The following is a 20,119-nucleotide window of genomic DNA, read 5'->3' on the forward strand; positions in this document are numbered from 1 at the left end:
TTACTCACTCCAAAGCTAACCTTATCAACTTAAGGACTGCAAAAGCTGAATAAGGGCAAAAGATACTTTAAGGATGACTTTTTAGTCACTGTCAAGCCACCCCATCAGCTGGGGCCCTAGTCAGGGAGTCCTGAGATTACCAAATAGACATGATGGGCCTAGATCCCAAATATATCCCTCTCTCAATTGTTACTGGTCATCTCTATCAGGAACAACACAGTAGGCCCCTTTGTGGGCCCCCCTAGGAAATTGCCCTCAACCTGGATCAACAATGGTAGAGAATGTTTCATCCTCCTAAGGGAGGCTGGACAACATACTCTATGTTCCACTTGAGGAATATGGGTCCTGAAATTGAGGTAGCTTGGAATGTTTCTACTCATGGCTACAGGATGTGAGCTCAGATGTATAGGGATGCAAAGGTCACATAGGATCCTAAGCTGAATACGGGCCCAAGAGCAGATCAAATAGATTGGGTTTACAGTCAACAATATTTATACAAATTTCCCATATTTGGGAACTACTCTCTTCCTTGATCCAGCTTTCTGATCCTTTTCACAGCCATGACATCATCTCCTCAGACAATAACTTGGATCTACCTGCATATCAGATTTTAGGCTCAGAAAAAAAAATAGCGTAGTCATGGACTCTTTGGAATATAACTAAAATAGGCCTACTATCTATAAAACAGAGACCCCCCCCCCAACTCTTCATCTGCACTATTCCAGCCTTTAGGTTCTTGATTAGTCAGCAATTTGTTAGGCTCTATATGTTCACTCTTTTTTCAGTCACCAGGTTCCAGATGCTAACATGATGCCAACGGGACTTCCCTGGAAAGACAACCCCACCAATGTGTCCTGGAGCCCCACTTTCCCAGAACCCTGCCCCACTAGGAAAAGAGAGAGACAGGCTAGGAATATGGATCAAACTGCCAATGCCCATGTTCAGTGGGGAAGCAATTACAGAAGCCAGACCATCTACCTTCTGCACTCCATAATAACTCTGGGTCCATACCCCCAGAGGGATAAAGAATAGGAAAGCTATCAGGGGAGGGGATGGGATATGGAGTTCTGGTGGTGAGAATTGTGTGGAGTCGTACTTCCCTTATCCTGTTTTTTTGTTAGTGTTTCCTTTTTATAAATAAAAATTAAAAAATAATGTATTCCTATGTTCATCTCAAATGTTGAAAAGTACATGCAATTCATATCAACATATTATTGTTAATATTTCACCATTTGATGTTTTGTTTTAAAACTGTGTCAATCTTTTTTCTAGAATATTTTCTCCTTTGTATTTTGACTTAAATTTATTAATAATGTATGTTCCTTGAAAGTTCTGTACTCTGGGAGTAAAGTCATGTTATTGATGCTTTAGAGTCAGATGATGAAAAAGGTGAAAGGCACTTCCATGAAGTACAACTCTTGTCATTTTATGACAAGAAGAGAATGGAGAGCAAGGAAGGGGAGTAACATTTCCAAGATGATATAAACATTATAGAAAACATCTGTTTTCTGGCTTCTAGTGAGGGACCCTATATATTTATTTAAAAAATACATACCTACTAATAGGATGGTTGTCATAAGAATAATTTATTTTTTAATTTTTAAATTATCTTTATTTATTTACTGGATAGAGATAGCCAGAAATTGAGGGAAAAGGGGGAGGTAGAGAGAGAGAGAGAGACACCTGTAACACTGCTTCACTACTTCCAAAGCTTCCCCCCCTGCAGTTGGGGACCAGGGGCTTCAGTACGGGTCCTTGCACATTGTAACATGTGCACTCAACCAAGTGTGCCACCACCTGGCCCCCATAAGAAGAATTTAAACATCAATTCAAACAGTACCCAGAATACCCATTGAAAGTTTTTGTAAATGCTGTAGAAGTTTTTTGAGAATTCAAGTTGCTCTTGAGTTATCAAACTCCTTTTACTTTAATCAGCACACTAGACCAAGAAGGAACTGATCACCTATGATGTTTTCCCTTCAGTTTTTTTCTTCTTTTCTCTTTTTTTTTTTTTAATTATTTCCATGGGAGTTACCATGGGGGCCCACTGGAAAACAAATTTCAGTTAGAGATAAGGAAAAATTTCCTAATAAGGCTGTCCAAAAATGAGATAAGATAAGCTTCCTGGGAAGGTGGTGAATACCAAATCACAGAATTGTCCGATAGCAAGATGGTGACTTTGCAAAACATTTCTGATGGCATTGTAATTTGAGGCAGAAGAGAGATTGATAACTATCTGTAAGGATGCAGCTATTTATAACTACGTACTGTTATCAATGATGCTGTGGATTTTCAGATTTTCAGATACTTAATGGGCCTGGAAAAGCTCTATGAGCACAGAACCCAGGCCATTCATTCCCTCTGCTTGGTGAGCAGTCATTGGAGAATGAAGTGTGTAGCCTGGCTGGAACTTTATGTGAATTAGTTCACAGAGCCATATAGCTAGGAAGGCTTTCAGTCAAGGAGGGACTGACTTTAATCACTTGAGCAAAAAGAAAATTCATAGGGAATTACTTACAGGATGAAGCAAACACTAGAGGGTCTAAACTCTTATTTTCCTAATTGCCACACTGGAGGAAATGATAAAAGGTCTTTCCTGACTACTTGTATCTGGCACCTATTTCAGCCTCCTATGCACTGAAACTAGCAGAACAGCACTTGAGGGTAGAAAGCTGGTTGTCGGCAGGAATAATCTATATAAGATAGAGATAGAAGCAGATGATAGATAGATGATAGATAGATATAGGTATGTTACAGTTAGAGGAACCTAGGTACTGTGGTCCAGGAGGTGACTCAGTGGATAAAGCACTGGACTCGAAAGCATTAGGTCTGGGGGCCAGGCAGTGGTGCACCTGATTGAGCACACATTACAATATCCAACTACCCAAGTTCAAGCCTCTGATCCCCACCTGTGGGTGGAAAGCTCCACGATTGGTGAAGTAGGGCTGCAGGTGTCTCTCTCTCTCCCTCCCTATTTCTCCCCCTCCACTCTCAGTTTCTCTGTCTCCACTCAATAATAAATAAATAGTTATTTAACAAAAAAAAAGAAGAAAGATATAGGTAGAGAAGAGAGGCACTGTACCTTGGGGATACATTTAGTGGTCCCATGTGAGGCTGGGGCTCACACCTGCATCCCCCACATGGTAAAGTGTGTGTGTACTCTAATGGATGAAGTATCTCTAGACCTTGGACCTCCTTTTGTTGTTTCTTTTTAACTCTAACCTCATTTTTTTATTTTTATAATTTTTATTTATAAAATGGAAATATTGACAAGACCATAGGATAAGAGAGGTACACTTCCACACAGTTCCCACCACCAGAACTCCCTATAGCATCCCTTCTCTTGATAGCTTTCCTATTCTTTATTGATCTGGGAGTATGGACCCAGGGTCATTATGGGGTGTAGAAGGTGGAAGGTCTGGCTTCTGTAATTGCTTCTCCACTGAACATGGGTGGTAATCCATATGCCCAGCCTGTCTATCTCTTTCCCTAGTGGGGCAGGGCTCTGCACACTTCCCTCAATCACTCCAAAGCTAACCTTGTCAGACAAATTAAGGACTATGAAAACTGAATAAGGGCAAAAGACCAGCATACTATAATGGTGACTCTTTAGTCACTGCCAAGCCACCCCGTCACCTGGGGCTCTAGTCAGGGAGTCCTGGGATTCCCACACAGACATGATGAGCCTAGACCTCTAACAGATCCGTCTCTCCACAGCCACTGGCCATCTCCATCAGGAACAACATAGTGGACCTTCTTGTGTGCCTCTATAGTACCTTGCCCTCAAGGCAGATAAACAGTGGTAGAGACTGTTCCATTCTCTGAAGGGAGGTTGGATAACATAATTACCTTCCACCCAAGGAAGACGAGTCCTGAAATTAGTGCAGTCTGACCTCATTTTTGTTTCCTTCTCAATTTACTTAAACAATCTCAAAGACAGACATCTGGTTTTAAAAGTTTTAGGTGTAAACATTAAATCTGGACAGACCCAGACAAGAAGCCTCTCTACTATATACTAGATAAATGACCATCAGCAGGTTTCAGATGACTGTGCATGTGTGGGTAGGTGGCATTACTGCAGGCCAAGATATTTAAGAGCTGCATATATAACTCTGTAGAGAGAACACTAACCACTGCATTTAATGTTATTTTTTAAGACCATTTAATGTAAAGGAGAACAGAGGAAGGAGACCAGTCATGAAGAGTTTGAACTCTGGCAATCAAGCTGACCTAAATCAAATGCTAGCTCTGCCATAGAGTAACTCTGTGACCTTAGAATAAGTTGTTGCCACTGTCTAGATCTTTGATTTTTATCTTATATAAAATGGTGATAGACAGGGGCAGAATGATGACTTATCCTGTAGAGTCCATATGTTACCATGTGTGAGAACCTAGCTTGTGAATTGGGATTCTCTGGATAGGGTTCCAGATGCTAGCATGATGCCAACCAGACTTCCCTGGACAGACAACCCCACCAATGTGCCTTGGAGCTCTGCTTTCCCAGACCCCCACCCCACTAGGGAAAGAGAGAGACAGGCTTGGAGTATGGATTGACCTGACAATGCCCAGGTTCAGCGGGGAAGCAATTATAGAAGCCAGACCTTCAACCTTCTGCATCCCACAATGACCTTGGGTCCATACTCCCAGAGGGATAAAGAATAGGAAAGCTATCAGGGGAGGGGATGGGGTACAGAGTTCTGGTGGTGGGAATTGTGTGGAGTTGTACCCCTCTTATCCTATGGTTTAGTCAATATTTCCTTTTTATAAATAAAAAATTTAAAAAAAGAGTGCAAGTAGATTTATGGAAGAGACATCTAGGTGATAGATGAAAAATGGATCAGAAAGAGAAAGGGTGTGATTTGAACTGCAAGCAAGCACAGGGTTTTTGAAAGTTGCAGCTGGCTATTACACCTGGCCTGGCTTGGCCTGGAGAGTACCCACAATGTGTCAGACCCAGTAGACAGAAGTATGTAGACAGAAATTTGGGGGGGATATTTCTTCCTATATATAAGCAGGATTTAAAGCATGCATACATGGAGTAAGAAACAAGGTGGGTGGGTGGGGGGATCATGGTTGCACTTGCCCTGGTGGAGTTCTCTAATGTGCTCAAAGGCGTGAATAGAAGAGATAGTCAGGGGAGATGCCCCTGAACAGATAATTTTGGAGTAGATTTGAAATATCTGAGAATGAATTACTCATCTATCTGGAGAAGAGGATCCATGGTAGAGGGAATACAAAGGCCTCAAGGCAGGAAATACTTGGTGTATTGGAGGTCAGTCTCCTGCACAGAGGAGGCGAGGGGATTGATGGTAGGAGTTGAGATCAGACAGGCTAATAGGGATGGACTATATAGGGGGTTTATAGGAGATTGCTTTAAAAGATATTAGCTTTTATTCTGTATCTACAGGGAGGCATTTGAACAGCAAAAGAACATGATGTAAAATATGATTTAAGAAGCTTACCCTGACTGTGTAGAAAATAGGGGTGGGGGGCTGGAGGTGGGAGGTAGAGTAGGAGGAGGCTAACTTGGAAACAAAAATACCAGGTGAGAGATTACTACAATTACTCTGACCCTTGATCCAAGCTCAAGGTGATATCTTACTAAAGGTGATGAAAAGATTTTAGGTTCTAAATGTAGTTAGAAGCAGAGACAACTGGATTAGCAGTAGGTATGGGGCAGAAATGAATAATGGTGAGACTGAACCTCAGCACGTTTTATACTGTCCTTTGGTGAGCCTCACAGCCTGGCACTGAAATGAGACTGCTCTACAGAAACCTCTCTGTGACTGTTTCATCTTTTGTAAAGTGAGAATTGGAGTAGTTGTGACTTCATAGCATTGTTGAAAGCATTGAATTAACATATGTAACATAGTCAGAACTCCTTCAGGAAGAAAAAATAATGATAATAATCAATGATATAATAACTTCTAGTTGTATTTTGACACGTGAGAATCTTGCCTTTTCTATTTAGACTGATTCTGATTTTCTATACTGCCTAGGTGCTCTCTGATGGGTTTTGATCTGAATCGTCACTGGCTGGATCCCTCTCCATGGGCCCACCCTACCCTGCATGGGGTGAAACAGCTCATTGTCCAGATGTACAATGACCCAGTAAGTAACTGACTCTCCTTTATAACTTTTGACTTTACCTGGGAAAGGGATGTGTGCACTGGAAAAGTTCACTAAGAGCAGCAAATGAGGAGTGCAGCATCAAAATTAGGGAAGGGTTAGGTCTGTCTAATGATCTTGTCTCTGAATTAGATAAATCAGTACACACACAAACACACTCATAAATGTGGGGTTCAGTTGTGGAGCTCTTTGTTTTTTTTAGACTTTTTAAAAAAAATTGTGTGCTAAATTTATTTATTTATTGGATACAGATAGCCAGAAATTAAGAGGGAAGAGGGTGATAGACACCTGCAACACTACTTCACCACTCGCAAAGCTTTCCCCCTGCAGGTGGGGACTGACAGCTCGAACCAGGGTCCTTGTACAATGTAACATGTGCACTCAACCAGGTGCACCACCACCGGCCCCTGTGGAAGTATCTTGGGATGAAGGAAATATATAAGAGCTGATCCATAATTGCTAGGGCTTTGGTTAAAAAGCAAGAGAAATACAGCTCAAATTGGTTTATGCAAAATAGAGAATTTATTAGAAGAATACCAGTATATTTGATCCTCTCCACATGAAGGAAGAATGACTTTCAAGTGTGACATCCAGTGACTTCAAATTCTAAAATGTAATGTATTTTCATTTCCCTGTTCCGATTATAAAAAAAAATGTGTTAGTCAACTCTGGCCCAAGAGGCAAGTATATGAAAGAATAGTGCCAAGCAGTTTTGATTATAATGGCTTTATAACATTGTTTGAGGTCTAGGAGTGTGATGCCTCCATTTCTGTTTCTATTTCTTGAGATTTTTGTGTCAATTCTATGTGTTTTCTGGTTCCAGATAAATGTTTGTAATTTTTGCTTTATTCTCTTAAAGAAAATAAGTGGGGCCTTGATGGATATTTCATTAAATTTTTATATGACTCTGGGTAGAATATTCATTTCGATGATATTAATTCTTCCAGTCCATGAGCATAGGATATCTTTCCACTACTTTTGTATCATTTTCTATTTGAATAGAATAGTGACTCACGGTTTTCAGTGACTCACAGTTTTCAGTAGCAATTACAGAATTCAGATCTCCCACCTTCTGCATTCCATAAAGATCTTTGGTCCATACTCCCAGAGGGATAAAGAATAGGGAACATTCCATTGGAGGGAATTGGATACAGAACTCTGGTGGTGGGAATTGTATGGAATAGTACCCTTTATGCCACAGTCTTGCCAATCATAATTAAATCACTAATAAGATAAAATTAAATTAAAGGAGTAAGAACAATAAAGCCTTGCTATAACCACTTGGTTGGAAGTAAGGGTGTGGCAGTAGAAATAAGGGCGTCTATTTCAGAGAAAGAAGGGGGAACAGTGGGTTTCCACACCAGGCTTGCTTGAAGGGTCAACTTTTTAAATAAATAGGATGTAACTGTGGGATTTTTTTCCCCTGTTTTTCACAATCATTGCACTGTCCTATTTTTTCCTTTTCATTTCATTGGGGGATTAGTGGTTTACAGTATGGTTGTTGGCATATGTGAACATCAATACCCTAAGACCATTTCCATACATGTCCATCCATCCCTTCCCCAGAGTCTTTTGGTTTGGTACAACCTGCCCAGTCTAAGGCTTGCTGTGCTTTTTCCTTTTCTCGTTTGTTTCTTAAGTTACACCTATATGTAAGAGCCTCTGGCATGTATCCTCTTTTTCACTTACTCACATAACATAATTTCTTCAAGTTCAGTCCAAGATGAAGTGTAGGATGGCATCAACTTTGATAACTAAGTAGTATTCCATTGTGTATATGTACCACAATATTTTAACCACTTGTATGTCATTAGATATCTGGTTTATTTCCAAAATTTGTCTATTACAAATTGTACTGCTACAAATATAGGCATACATAGATTTCTTAATGTGAATGTGCTTTTTTCCTTTAGATATATGCCCTGGAGAGGCATTGATGGGTTGTAGGGTTGATAATTGTTGAGTGTTCTCAGAAGTCTGAAGATTTTTTTCCATGGTGGATTAGCTAATTTGCATTCCAACCACCAGTTTAGAAGGATTCCTTTTTCTCTACATCCTGCTAACATTTGTTGTTACTGTATGATATTCTCATAGGTGTAACATCATATCTTAGTGTTGTCTTTATCTGCATTTCTTTGATAATCATTGACTTGAAGCCTTTTTTTATACATCTGTTGACCTTTTGGATCTCTTCTTCTCTTTTTGTATGAAGTTGTTTGGTTTCTATTCCTGAGTTTGATGAGTTCCTTTTAGACTTTTGTTGTCTGATGTAAAAGTCTCCCAAATCTCTGTTTTAGTCATTGTTCTTTTTTCTATGCAGAAACTTTTCAATTTGATGTACTCTCATTGGTTTATGTTTGTTTTTGTTTTCCTTGCAACTGGGTTTGCGTCATTGAAGATGTTTTTAAAAGTCTACATCCAAAAGAGTTCTGATAACATTTTCCCCCTAAGTATTTGATGGTTTCTGGTCCAATGCCTAAATCTTTGATCCATTTGGATTTTACTTTTGTATGTGGTTAAATGTAGTAGTTCAGTTTCAATATTCTATATGTTTCATCCCAACTTTGGGGAATTTATAAAAATATGTATTTTATAAATTATTTATTGGATAGAGACAGAAATAGATAAATGATAGATAGATAGATAGATAGATAGATAGATAGATAGATAGATAGAGAAATACATCTGTACCACTGTTTCATCATTTGTGAAACTTTCCCTCTGAAGGTGAAAACCAGGAACTTGAACCTAGGTCCTTGCACATTGTAATGCATATAGGTCAACCAGATACTCCACTACCTGGCCCAAGGGGTTTTGGGTTTTGTAGTTTAGTGAAAGGAAACTGACCATAATTATTCTGTCTTAGAAGAGCTACCAGAGGAGACAGGATGGACACCTTTCAAATGGGAGCATAAGAGAAGAGGCAGGACCTATATAGATATAGAAATTTTTAGTAATTAGAACTGCCAAGGAATGGAGTGGGTGTCTATACTGTGAACTTTGCCTTACTAAAAGTGTTCAACTTGAAGCTAAATGACACTATGTCAAAAAATGATCATGGAGGAGACCCAACTGTTTGAAATACTTTGTGGTGAAATTACATCTAAGTCTATCCCAGCTTAGATGAGAGTGATTTTATAACCCCTTTGACTGCCATCAGGTGACAAATAGTGATTGCTAATGTAGCAAAGGTCTTGGAGTTTTATTTTAAAGATGTACTAATGCACCTCATTCTTCAGTACAATTTTTTTAAAATGCCAGTAAAAATATCTCAAAGTAAAGAAGGTCAAATATATTGACCAGACAGAATTATATATTTAAAAGTGAATGAGGGGGCTGGAAAGTAGCACACTGGGTTAAGCACACAGTGCAAAGCACACTCAAGGATCCCAGTTCAAGCCCCTGGCTCCATACCTGCAGGAGGATTACTTCACAAGCAGTGAAATAAGTGTCTTTCTCTTCCCCTCTCTGTCTTCCCCTCCTCTCCCAATTTCTCTCTGTCCTATCCAACAATAACAACAGTGATAACAACAACAATAACAACAATGGCAACAAAATGGAAAAAAATGACCTCTTGGAGCAGGATTTGTAGTGCAGGCACTGAGCCCAAGCAATAACCTTAGAGGCAAAAAAAAAAAAGTGAATGGTTAGAGTAGTCATGAAAGGAAAACATAGATGCCCAAGTATAATGTACTTATTTTAACTCAACTGTTACTTTCTATGTGAACTTCACTTTTCTAGATCTTTGGCCTATCTTCTATGTTAACACTTATGTAGACATAACTTTAATATAACTGCTTCCTTCTCCATCCCAATCTCCTTTGTCTACAAAAAAATATTTTTGTATTTTTTTTAATTATCTCTATTTATTTATTGTATAGAGACAGCCAAAAAATTGAGAGGGAAGGAGAAGATAGGGACAAAGACAGAGAAACACCTGCAGCACTACTTTACCACTCATAAAGCTCCCTCCCAGCCTGCCAGACATTGGGGAATGGAGGCTTGAACCAAGGATCATTGCACAAGGTAATATGTGCACTCAGCCAAATGTGCTACCACCCAGCCCCTATTTTGTTTGTTTACTCTGGTGCTTGAAATTGAACCCAGGACCTCATAAATGTGAAGCATTTGCTGTAACATTAGGCACCCCTTGACCCAGAAGAAAGTTATTAATTGTGCTCACAACGCTTCGGAGATCTTGATGTTATCCTGACTAGCTTTCTCAGTAGAGAGGCCTTCTTCAATTTTTCTCTCTCTCTTTATTTTCTTTCTTTCTTTTTTCATTTTCTGGTAGAAAAGTGGAGCTGGGAAGAGAGAGAGAAAGAGATATGCAGCACTGTTTCATAACTGGTGAAGCTTCATTCCTGCAGATGGGGACTGGGAAACCCCAGTCGCTGCATATGCCAATATGAATGCTTTTAATTACCCATCCCTGATGATTTTATGTTTTCTTAGGAATTATCTTGTTCACTGTTTTTTGACCCACCCCTTCCAAGATCTCTCTGTGCACTGCAGTTCCCTTGATAGAATCAAAATGACTTTTTCTGCCATATCCTTAAAGAAAATAGCCTCTACGTTTTTCTAGCCTAGCTGATAATAAAGTTTTAATGATTGATGAATTGAATTGGACTAAACATGACAAATCATTTTATGCCAAATGTGTTATGGTTTACAGTTAGTAAATAATCATTCACAGATAGAACTATGAGGTGTGATGAGAGAAGACATGAGACCAGGAGAAATTATAGAGTGGGAGCCATTGAGGAAACTGATGTTTTGGATAAATAAGCTAGGAGAGATCTGGGAGGTAAAAACAGAAGGAGGAACAAAAAGGAAGGGGTAGGGAAGCTTCAGCCTGAATTGTCCTCTATTATCCATCAGAAGTCACTATTTTTCTCACAGACAACTAAGTACTCTTTCAGGTTCCTAGACATAGATCAGGGAAGATCTTGTGTGTGCCTAGAGAGCTACAAAAATATTGAAAGACCCTTAGTGGTATGTATTGGTTGATCATCAACTAATTGTTTCTTAATAAGCACAGCTGGATGTTGAACTAGTTATGCAAGGTAAATAGACTTCAAATTCTATGCTGTGGGAAATAGTGGAAAACACACTCTATGTCTTAAAATAAGGACTGAGACACCAAGAGTCATGAACAAAGCAATAGTTTTACATATATATATATATATATATGATGCAAGGGTATAAACCAGCAAGCACACCAAAGGCAATCTTCAGAGCCTTTTTATACATTACTGGACATGGGAACAACCTGTCCTCTTCCCCTTTGGAAAGAGGGAATTGGCTCACAATCTAACCATGTTTAGGAAAAGGGTTGGGGGTGGATATTAGGAGGGACTTTAATGGGAAAGGAAGTGCAAGGAAGGGGATTTTGACCAGGACAATGTGGCTATACTAGAAAAGACAGATTGAGGAAGGGGCTTTTGGCCAGGAAGTCTGAGTTTACAATGTGGCTATAATGGGAATGGGATATTTAGGAAGTGGCTGGGTCTAAGCTAATTCTGAAGAAAAACAAGGCCTGGTTGCAGTCATGTAGACTTGTAAAAGTCAGGGGTCTGTAGTGAGACTGGATTGATAGACATCGATGAAAAGGCTACAACCAACTGGGCTATTTTTCACAATGACATGGAGCACAAAGTAGAAGTCAAACTGACTTGGAGTAAGATCTCAATTCCTTCCATCTCTTCCCCACACCTTTTATTTTATTTTATTTTGCCTCCAGAGTTATTCCTGGGGCTCAGTGCCTGCACTATAAATCCACTGCTCCTGGCGGTCATTTTTTTTTTCTATTGGATAAGACAGAGAGAAATTGAGAATAGAGAGGTAGATAGAGAAGGAGAGAAAGACACTTACAGACCTGCTTCACTGCTTCTGAAGTGAGTTGCAGGTGGGGAGCCAGGGGTTTGAACCTGGATTCTTAAACTGGTCATTTACTTCTACTATGTATGCTTATCCCAGTGTGCCACTGCCTGGTTCCCCATCTATTCCCTCTTAATTTTTTCTTAATTATATTATATTTATTTATTTATTTATTTATTTATTTATTTATTTATTGGATAGAGACAGCCAAAAATTGAGAGGGAAGAGGATGATAGGGTCAAGAAAGAGAGATAGCTGCAGCACTGCTTCACCACTCACAAAGCTTTCCCCCTGCAGGTGGGGACCAGGGGCTTGAACCCTGGCCCTTATACATTATAACATGTGCACTTAAATGGGTGCACCACCAGGCCAGCCCCAACTTTTAAAATTATTATTATTATTACTTAACAGAGCACTTCTCAGCTTTGGCTTATGGGGGACTGAACCTGGGACTTTGAGGGCTCAGGCATAAGAGTGTCTTTACATAACCATTGTGATGTTTACCTCCACCCCCTTCCATCTTTTCTTTGCTTCCAACTTTCCTCCCTCTGAATAGTCCTTCACTCCTTTCATTCTTACTACATATATTTAAGTTGTTTCTGTCATCAAATAGTATAGTTATAACATTGAACAAAGCCCTCACCTTTTCAATCTAATGGAAAAATGAACCTTCAGCAAGCAAACACTGATAAATATAGATTTACACATTGTGTTAAGGGTTTATTATTTTTAAGTACAAAGTATGATCTACAAGTAGATTGATTATAAGTCTCAGCTTGCCTGGGAAGTTCTAGTTTATATCTGTTGTTCTAGAGTGTTTATTTATAGTCCCCCCTGTCACTCTCAGAAGTGTTCCAGTTTGAATGATGAGTCACAAGGTCTTTGTATGGAAAAGCATATGAAGGCACATGGCAGAGTGAATATCAGTGCACAGCAGAGCCTCTAAAAGCACTATCTGGGGCCCATTTAAATTCAAGTTTGACTTCAGGAGTCATTATGTCCAGTTGCAAACACTGCACTGCCCCCAAGGCATCTTCCTTAATGGCTTTAACTGCTTTTCTACTCCTGACCTTCACAATCTCATTCATCATAATAATCACTCTACCTCAAGCTATGTGAATGGCAGCAACAGCTTCAGGCCTTTAGTACTCTGTTGTATTCATGGAGAGAGGCACAAAGGTTGTTGGAAAATTCAAGAAGCCATATCTGAGCTAATGTGTAAAGGATGCCCAGGATGGGGATGTGAATACAGTGTATGTTTGGTTATAGAGGAAGGAATGTTCAGGAGATTTGAGATCTTTCAGTATGGCTGGGAGCAGCTTCAAATAGAGGGACAGAGTCATAATGTAGAGAGCCATTTTATCTTTTTTCTTAGGGGAAACGGGCAGTCACTGGGAGACAAAGCAGAGTAGGAGAATGAATTTGAAGGGTTCAAGAGCCCATGAGATCTGCTGCTGAGGAGTTGGGGGTGAGGAAGATCCTGAAGATGCTAATGGAGGATGATGTGAGCAGCTTAGTGACTGAGTCTGGCAGAAGACAGAGTCTTGCATGGTCCTCCAGGCTTAGCTTGGACAACAGGGGAGTGATGAGGAGGCAGATAGATATCCTTCCTTAGATGGGAATCTAGCAGGAACAGTAAGTATAAGATTCAAGCTTTGGGCAAGCTGAGTTTAGAGTTGGGCAAGAGTGATATGTCAGACCTGCGTCTGAGTCTCCCAAAATGAGTCATATGGCAACAGGGGCAGCTGCCCTCGTGGTAACAGTGGGATTTACTTCAAAGGTTGCTTTCCTAGCCCCATGCCTACTAAACACTTCATCCCTCTCAGGAACATTGGATATTAAATGATGAACTGAAAAAAAAAAAAAAAAAGAAGAAGTGTTTAAGCCAGAAGACTGCCCTAGATCTCAGATATAAAGTGTTTCATGCCCCACTCCCATGACAGCTCCCTATGGACAACTTGGCTCTTGTTTCCTACTTATGATTGATTGTCCTTTAGGGCAGGGTCTAGCTGATTCATCTCAGTCCCAGGAACCCAGCAGGAACCTGACTCTGAGCAGGTACTCAGTGTGAATACTAAGCAAACAGTGAAGCAGTCAAGTCTCTGTGATTTGGTTTTTATATGTTTCTTCTGATGAATAGAAGCAACTGAATCACAGACCGCCCTCCAGTCAAAGTGTCCTGGATTCTGCTGCCACCACTGACGTGCCCTCCTTTACCTACAGTGCGAGTTATAGACAAAATCCTCAGTCAAGCTCCCCTATAACCTGCTAAGATTTCCCTAAACCTGCAGAGAGGAAGTATGAGAGGGCATTGCCTATACTCTCCCCATTATTAACTGGAAAATAGACAAAATTACATGTTAGGTGAGTTCTTTAAATAATTAAAATTATGAGGACTTGGCAGAAAGTTGAAACTAGAAATACCCTGAGATTATTCTGAGAGATCTGATCCAAGGATTGGGCCTTGACATGAAGACTCTCTATACTGTATATGCTTAAAAAGTTAAAATAAATAGTTAAGTACTAAAATAGTTAAGAAACCAAGGCAATGGTATAAAGTGTTGCTTGTCAGAGACATCTCAGCACATGATCTCTCTCAATTTGCAGAATCAATATAGCCAATGGAAAACTATCAGAGATGTTTGAGCAATAGAGAGAGATATATCAAATATTATTTACCCCCACCGCAAATTTATAAACCCCTAGAGTTATTCTGAAATTGAAATTCAACTAGGCCTTTCTGTTCCAAACTTTCTAAGCACTATCCATTACTTGTTGGATAAAGGTCAAGATTCCAAACATCCACCCTCACTTTCAACCCAGGGTTTTTACTCTGGTGCCCTACTCCAAATTCAATCAAATCCTGCTTTGAGTTTCCCTTTCTGTTATTCTTTCTCAACTTCTGTTTATGAGTAGATGTTCAGCTTCATGGGGGGGGAGGGAAAGGGGAAGGGAGGTGGGAATGGTTTTTATGTTTAGTTTTAAATTCAGAAAAAAAAAAGAGGTCAGCATTCCTTGTATTCTATTCAAGAACATGTCTTAGTCACAACCAGGACCTAGAGCAGAGCATGGCACCAGAGATAATGTTATTCTGAAAGATGAATGGATGGATGAATAAAGGATATATATTTAGACAACTACTAAGGCTGAAGTGGGGAGAGTGAGTCAAAAGAGATGAGACTAAACAGAAAGACTTGCTTTAAGCACTTATTACAGTAATCCCAGTGAAAGATGATGAAGTCTTAACTTCAGAGAAAGAACAGGGATACAGTTAAGAAGAATGCTCAGGGATTGTCTGTGGGAAGTGAATGGGTTCCTTCCTACCCTTTCCTTTGTCTCTTGAGTTCCTCAGTGTCTTAAGATTGTTTTTTAGGTTTCACTGATGTCAGGCTATTTCCCCCTTTTTTCTAAAGGAGACATACCCTCCTCAGTCACTCCCTGTGTTACTGTAACAACTTGACTGCAGCTCTTTTAGACAGATCTGTTGCCTTAAATCATTTAAGGAAAATTAGCTGCCATAACAACATGGAGCAGTTTTTAAATAGAGCAACACAGGACTGTTTTTTTTCTCCTTGCTAGCCTCCAGTAATCCTCCAGGTAAGCTGCTCTCTTTCTGTCAAAAAAAAAAAGTAAAGCATTTTCTTGACAAACAGAGCAGAGGGTGACATGGTCAAGTAACACGCTCAGAACTGGCACTTATTCACACTGACACACAGCATAGAAATGTGTTGAAACAACATGAAACACAAAACATGTGTACACAAAAGTATAATCGCAAAAAAGACACAAAAATAAACAAACAGTTATACACCCTCACATGAAGATATGCCAGGTATGACTTCACCATTTGATTACAGTGGAAAGAAATGGCCCATGGAGTCTTTCCTCAGGGTGAATGGAGGAATTACTGGGTCACCAGATTGTCAATCCTGAGATGACAACTCCTCACTAGAAACCTGAAACCGATGGTCACATGGATGTAAAGGTTCATGTCTGAAACCCAATGGGGCCAGTGGGAGAGCTGGCCCAACCTGGGGAGGGAAGAGATGCAGGATGTTAGGAAGCTGGGAATTCTTCACTGCTACTTTATATACACTGCACACTGGGAGGTAAATCAGGGAACAGGAGGCCAAAGTCAATGGCATTTTGTATCAGATTATTCCTGATTCCTTGTGGCAGAATATTAACTTCCCCCAAGAAAGAGGCAGAATTAAACCCCCACCCCCACCCCCCAACACAAAGGACACTTCTAGGACATCTATCTCGCAGAAAGCACAGGAATTCTGAATACTGGGATATTTGCTCCATACCCATGTCTACAACTTTGTTGTCCTAGATAACAGCTGAAGGGTCATAAGTCAAACTCTGTAGGTTTACTGCAGTAGTAGTAAAGGCTGAGGATACTAACTAACCCAGTCAAAATGACTGGACCATTTATATGTCTGCTACTGTTAGGGAAGTCTCTTCTCTCTGACCCTTTTCTTTCACTTTCCTATTTACTGTAGGGGTGAAATATGATAACCAAATGGTTCTTCTGGCCCTTACAGTCTATGTCAAGTTGGACTATGTGTGACCTACTGAGCAGAATTTCCATGACAAGACACAGAAGTCACAGTGGTTATCCCTGACAGCCTAGAGTGAATGTGGAGGTCATAGCATACAGATGCTCCACACATGCTGTTTTCCTAGGCCTCAGTGTACCTGTCTGATAAAAGGGAGGGACAATCTTTGACCAACTTTTTGACCAGTTGGAGAAAGACACCCAGATATGTGAAGGCACAGCACTATATAAAGTGTCTCACTAAGGGCAAGGCAAATATATTTTCATGATCACTGTCAACCATGCACTTAAGTTCACTAAAATATTTTACACTCTCACCAACATGACCCAGGATATCAGTAATAACTACTGGGCAAGATGATCACTATGAAAAAAATAAAACAAAGTAAATGTGATGTTCTGCAGGGGTTGCTGAGAACATAGATTACTTTGGGTTCATGAAATTTTTAGTTTCTCCTGCAACAGCTAGAGATGGCTTATGAAAATTTAAGGGATTTTTGGGAGAAATGATTATTCTTCTAAAGGGCAGTGATAGAAAACATGGTTTCTCTAACTCTCTAGATGATAGCTTTGGCTCTGGCAGCAGTCAGGGAGGAGAGATGGGTCTCTAGCATTAGAGTAATATTTCTGTCAGTTTCGTTGCTTCTTTCAATTTCTCCAACATCTTTTCATCCTAAGAGACTGTGGGTACTCTCACTGACTGACTAGATACATACTATTTTGAACAGGGGGAATCTACAAAACTTCTAAAAGTTTCCTTCTGAGTCAAGTCAAACTCTCTCCCTCAGTTTTCCTATATGAACACTGGAATTAAGAATGCCCATCTCTTGTCTGGGTAGTGGTTCACCTGGTAGAGAGTACACATTATGTAAGCAAGTAGTATCATAATGATGGTACAATTGAAATCTAGCTTCAGACACTTTGCCCTTACCTAAAAGATGGGAAAATTCACAAGTTGTGGAGCAATGCTGTAGTTGTCTTTCCTGTTTTTCTATTCCCTCTCTCTATTTTGTTTTTCTTCATGCTCCTTTTGATCCATACCATTTTATACTACATCTGCTGATCTCAACTAAATCAATGCAGACCAGTGCCACCTTGACATGTTTCACTTTGGACTATGTCCAGAGACATCAAGCATGGGAGGTCAACCCTTCAGCACCAGTACTCAGGTGAGACCTTTCCTGGTTCATAGGATTCCTAAGTTCTGGGATAGCCTGAGGGTGCTTCTTCCCGAGCAAGTGCTCTCTGGGTTGGAGAGAACTCAACTGGAGCCAATCTAGGCTGCTGCATGGGAGAGAGATCAGGAACTCGTGCCACACTAAGTCACAGGAGATACACTCTGGAACTTTCGGAGTCGGAAAGCAATTCCAAGTGTTTTTACTCAGAAAAGCAGCTTGTATATATACTAGCCAAGTAGGGTGGAAACAATGTGTGACGTAGAGAGGGTGGAGCGAAAAAAGAGATTGGTGAAAATCAGGGTGTGACAAGGAGAGGGGGCAGAGCAAAAAGACATCCTGAACCAGTGGGGATTAAACCAATGCCTTGGAGGGAGGGTGGTGCTTAGTTAACAGTGGTTTATGTAAATAGACCGCAGATTTGAGTGGGATCAAACCAATGCCATGCTGGCATGCTGGTGCTTAGTTAAGCAGGATTAGAGACAGAAGCTGGAGCTGGCATAATACCCAACACCTAAGCTCTATTTTGAGTAGCAAACCTCCTAACAAAGTTATAGAACCTAGATATAGACAAAGGCCCATGAGATAAGCACCTGTACACATGTATACATAAGGTAGGGGAAAATACATACCTTAAAGTACAAGTGTGCAATAGTCTATAATGACTCAGTAAGTGCAACAAGTGAGTAGAAATACATAAAAAGGACATAATAAAGTACCTAATCAAATATCCTCTACTTATACCTAGATACCCCTCTCACCTACTTCCTATTTCATTTCCCTAGACTAACCTTGTCAAAATGATAAAGTAAGGATTACAAAACGTGGATAAAGGCAAAAGACCAGCACACTTTAGTGATGGCCTTTTTGATCACTACCAGGCCACTCCTTCATCCTGGGCTTTAGTCAGGGAATCCTGGAATTCCCACATAGATATGATAGGCCTGGACCTCTAACATCCCTTTCTCCACTGTCACTGGTCATATCCATCAGGAACAGCAACATAAATCCTCTTGTGGGCCTCTAAAAGACCATGCCCTCAATGTAGAATTGTTAAAATTCGGGGGCTCCAGTAGGCCGGGCTAGCTTCGCAGCGGTAGACAGAGACAGAGACTCGAGGACACACGGCTGGGCAGAGAATGCAATGTAATCTTTATTCACGAGCGGGCAAATCACCACACCATGTGCTTCTCCATCTTTCTCCTCCGGCGGCTGCTGCCGGGACCCTGGAAGTCCGTAAGGGTTCTGGGGGCGGGGACAAGGGGGCACGCGAAACTAGCAGGGCTAAACCACAATCTCCCAGAGGTGGGGGGAAGGAGACCAAACCAACATGAAGCATACCAACAATTCCCCCTTTTCTTTTAACTAAATGACCACAGTATCAGGGGTGTGGGGTGAACAGGAACCTATATCGCACAGGCATTTTCAAAAAACAAACTGGCACAAACATGAAGGTACATGTAAGACAAGAACCAGTGTGCTGCTAAGGGAAGGCCTGAGGGGGCCATTTTTTGCCTCTGTGGGCAAAGCTTTATCAGCTAAAAAACCTTTGCTGCCTCTGTGGGCTTTTGCCTTGATGGACATTTTTTTTCCTCTGTGGGCATTACCTGGCATGGGGGGGGGTATGGCCTAGAGTCCCAAGGCAGCTGGCTGCAGTCAGTCTTTGTGTACCAGTAAGTCCGATAGAAGTGCCAGTCCAAAGTAGATGTCTACCAAAGAATTGCCAGGGGGTGAATTGTTGTACATCTGTCTCTATGTGGAATGTCAGCCATCGGAATTCCGCTTTTCTGTAGAGAACTTGACAGCTGCAACTCACTTACTATGAAACAAAACTTGTAGCAGGTTAGAAGTTTACCACAATTGATAACTCTATTACAATTGGAAGTCCTTTATAGTATGATTTTAAGGTTGTTTAAAGTTTAAACAATAGAATGTGGAAAGGTAAAAAAAAGCCTCAGGCATGAGAATCATTATCATAACCATAGCATAATCTAACATTTCTAATTGAGAAGGAATTTGAGACTTTTACATATCAACAAGCCTATTTAACCTTTTGTTACACCCATTCAAGATGGAGACACACCCTAGGTGTGCGCAGTTTTTTTTTTTTTTTGACCAACTTAGTTAAAATATATTGATTTTTAACTACTTTTTACCTTGGACTTTAAATGTAAGTTAATTTTATCTTTATGAGAATTACATCGAAAACCTTTTTCATTTAACTTTTTCTGGTAAGAATATAGCCTTAAAGTTATATTTTTAACCTTAAAGTTAATGTTTACCAAACTTGAAACACACACGTACACATGGTCTTTAATACACAAGGAGAGAAACCTTTGTTACGAAGACATGTCATTTAAAACACAAATTTAGA

The 20,119-nt window shown here is 40.2% G+C and overlaps 1 protein-coding gene across 2 annotated transcripts in view; it reads left to right on the forward strand.

The window, feature by feature from the left end:
• AGBL4 (AGBL carboxypeptidase 4) overlaps nucleotides 1-20,119 on the forward strand; it is a 1,508,442-nt gene that overhangs the window by 1,360,965 nt on the left and 127,358 nt on the right. For both annotated transcript variants that reach the window (XM_060205929.1, XM_060205928.1), the window contains exon 9: nucleotides 6,000-6,111. In XM_060205929.1, the coding sequence (XP_060061912.1) occupies nucleotides 6,000-6,111 (112 nt within the window). The remainder of the gene's footprint in view (nucleotides 1-5,999; nucleotides 6,112-20,119) is intronic.

This window comes from Erinaceus europaeus, chromosome 13, assembly GCF_950295315.1.
Source record: "Erinaceus europaeus chromosome 13, mEriEur2.1, whole genome shotgun sequence".
Taxonomy (NCBI): domain Eukaryota; kingdom Metazoa; phylum Chordata; class Mammalia; order Eulipotyphla; family Erinaceidae; genus Erinaceus; species Erinaceus europaeus.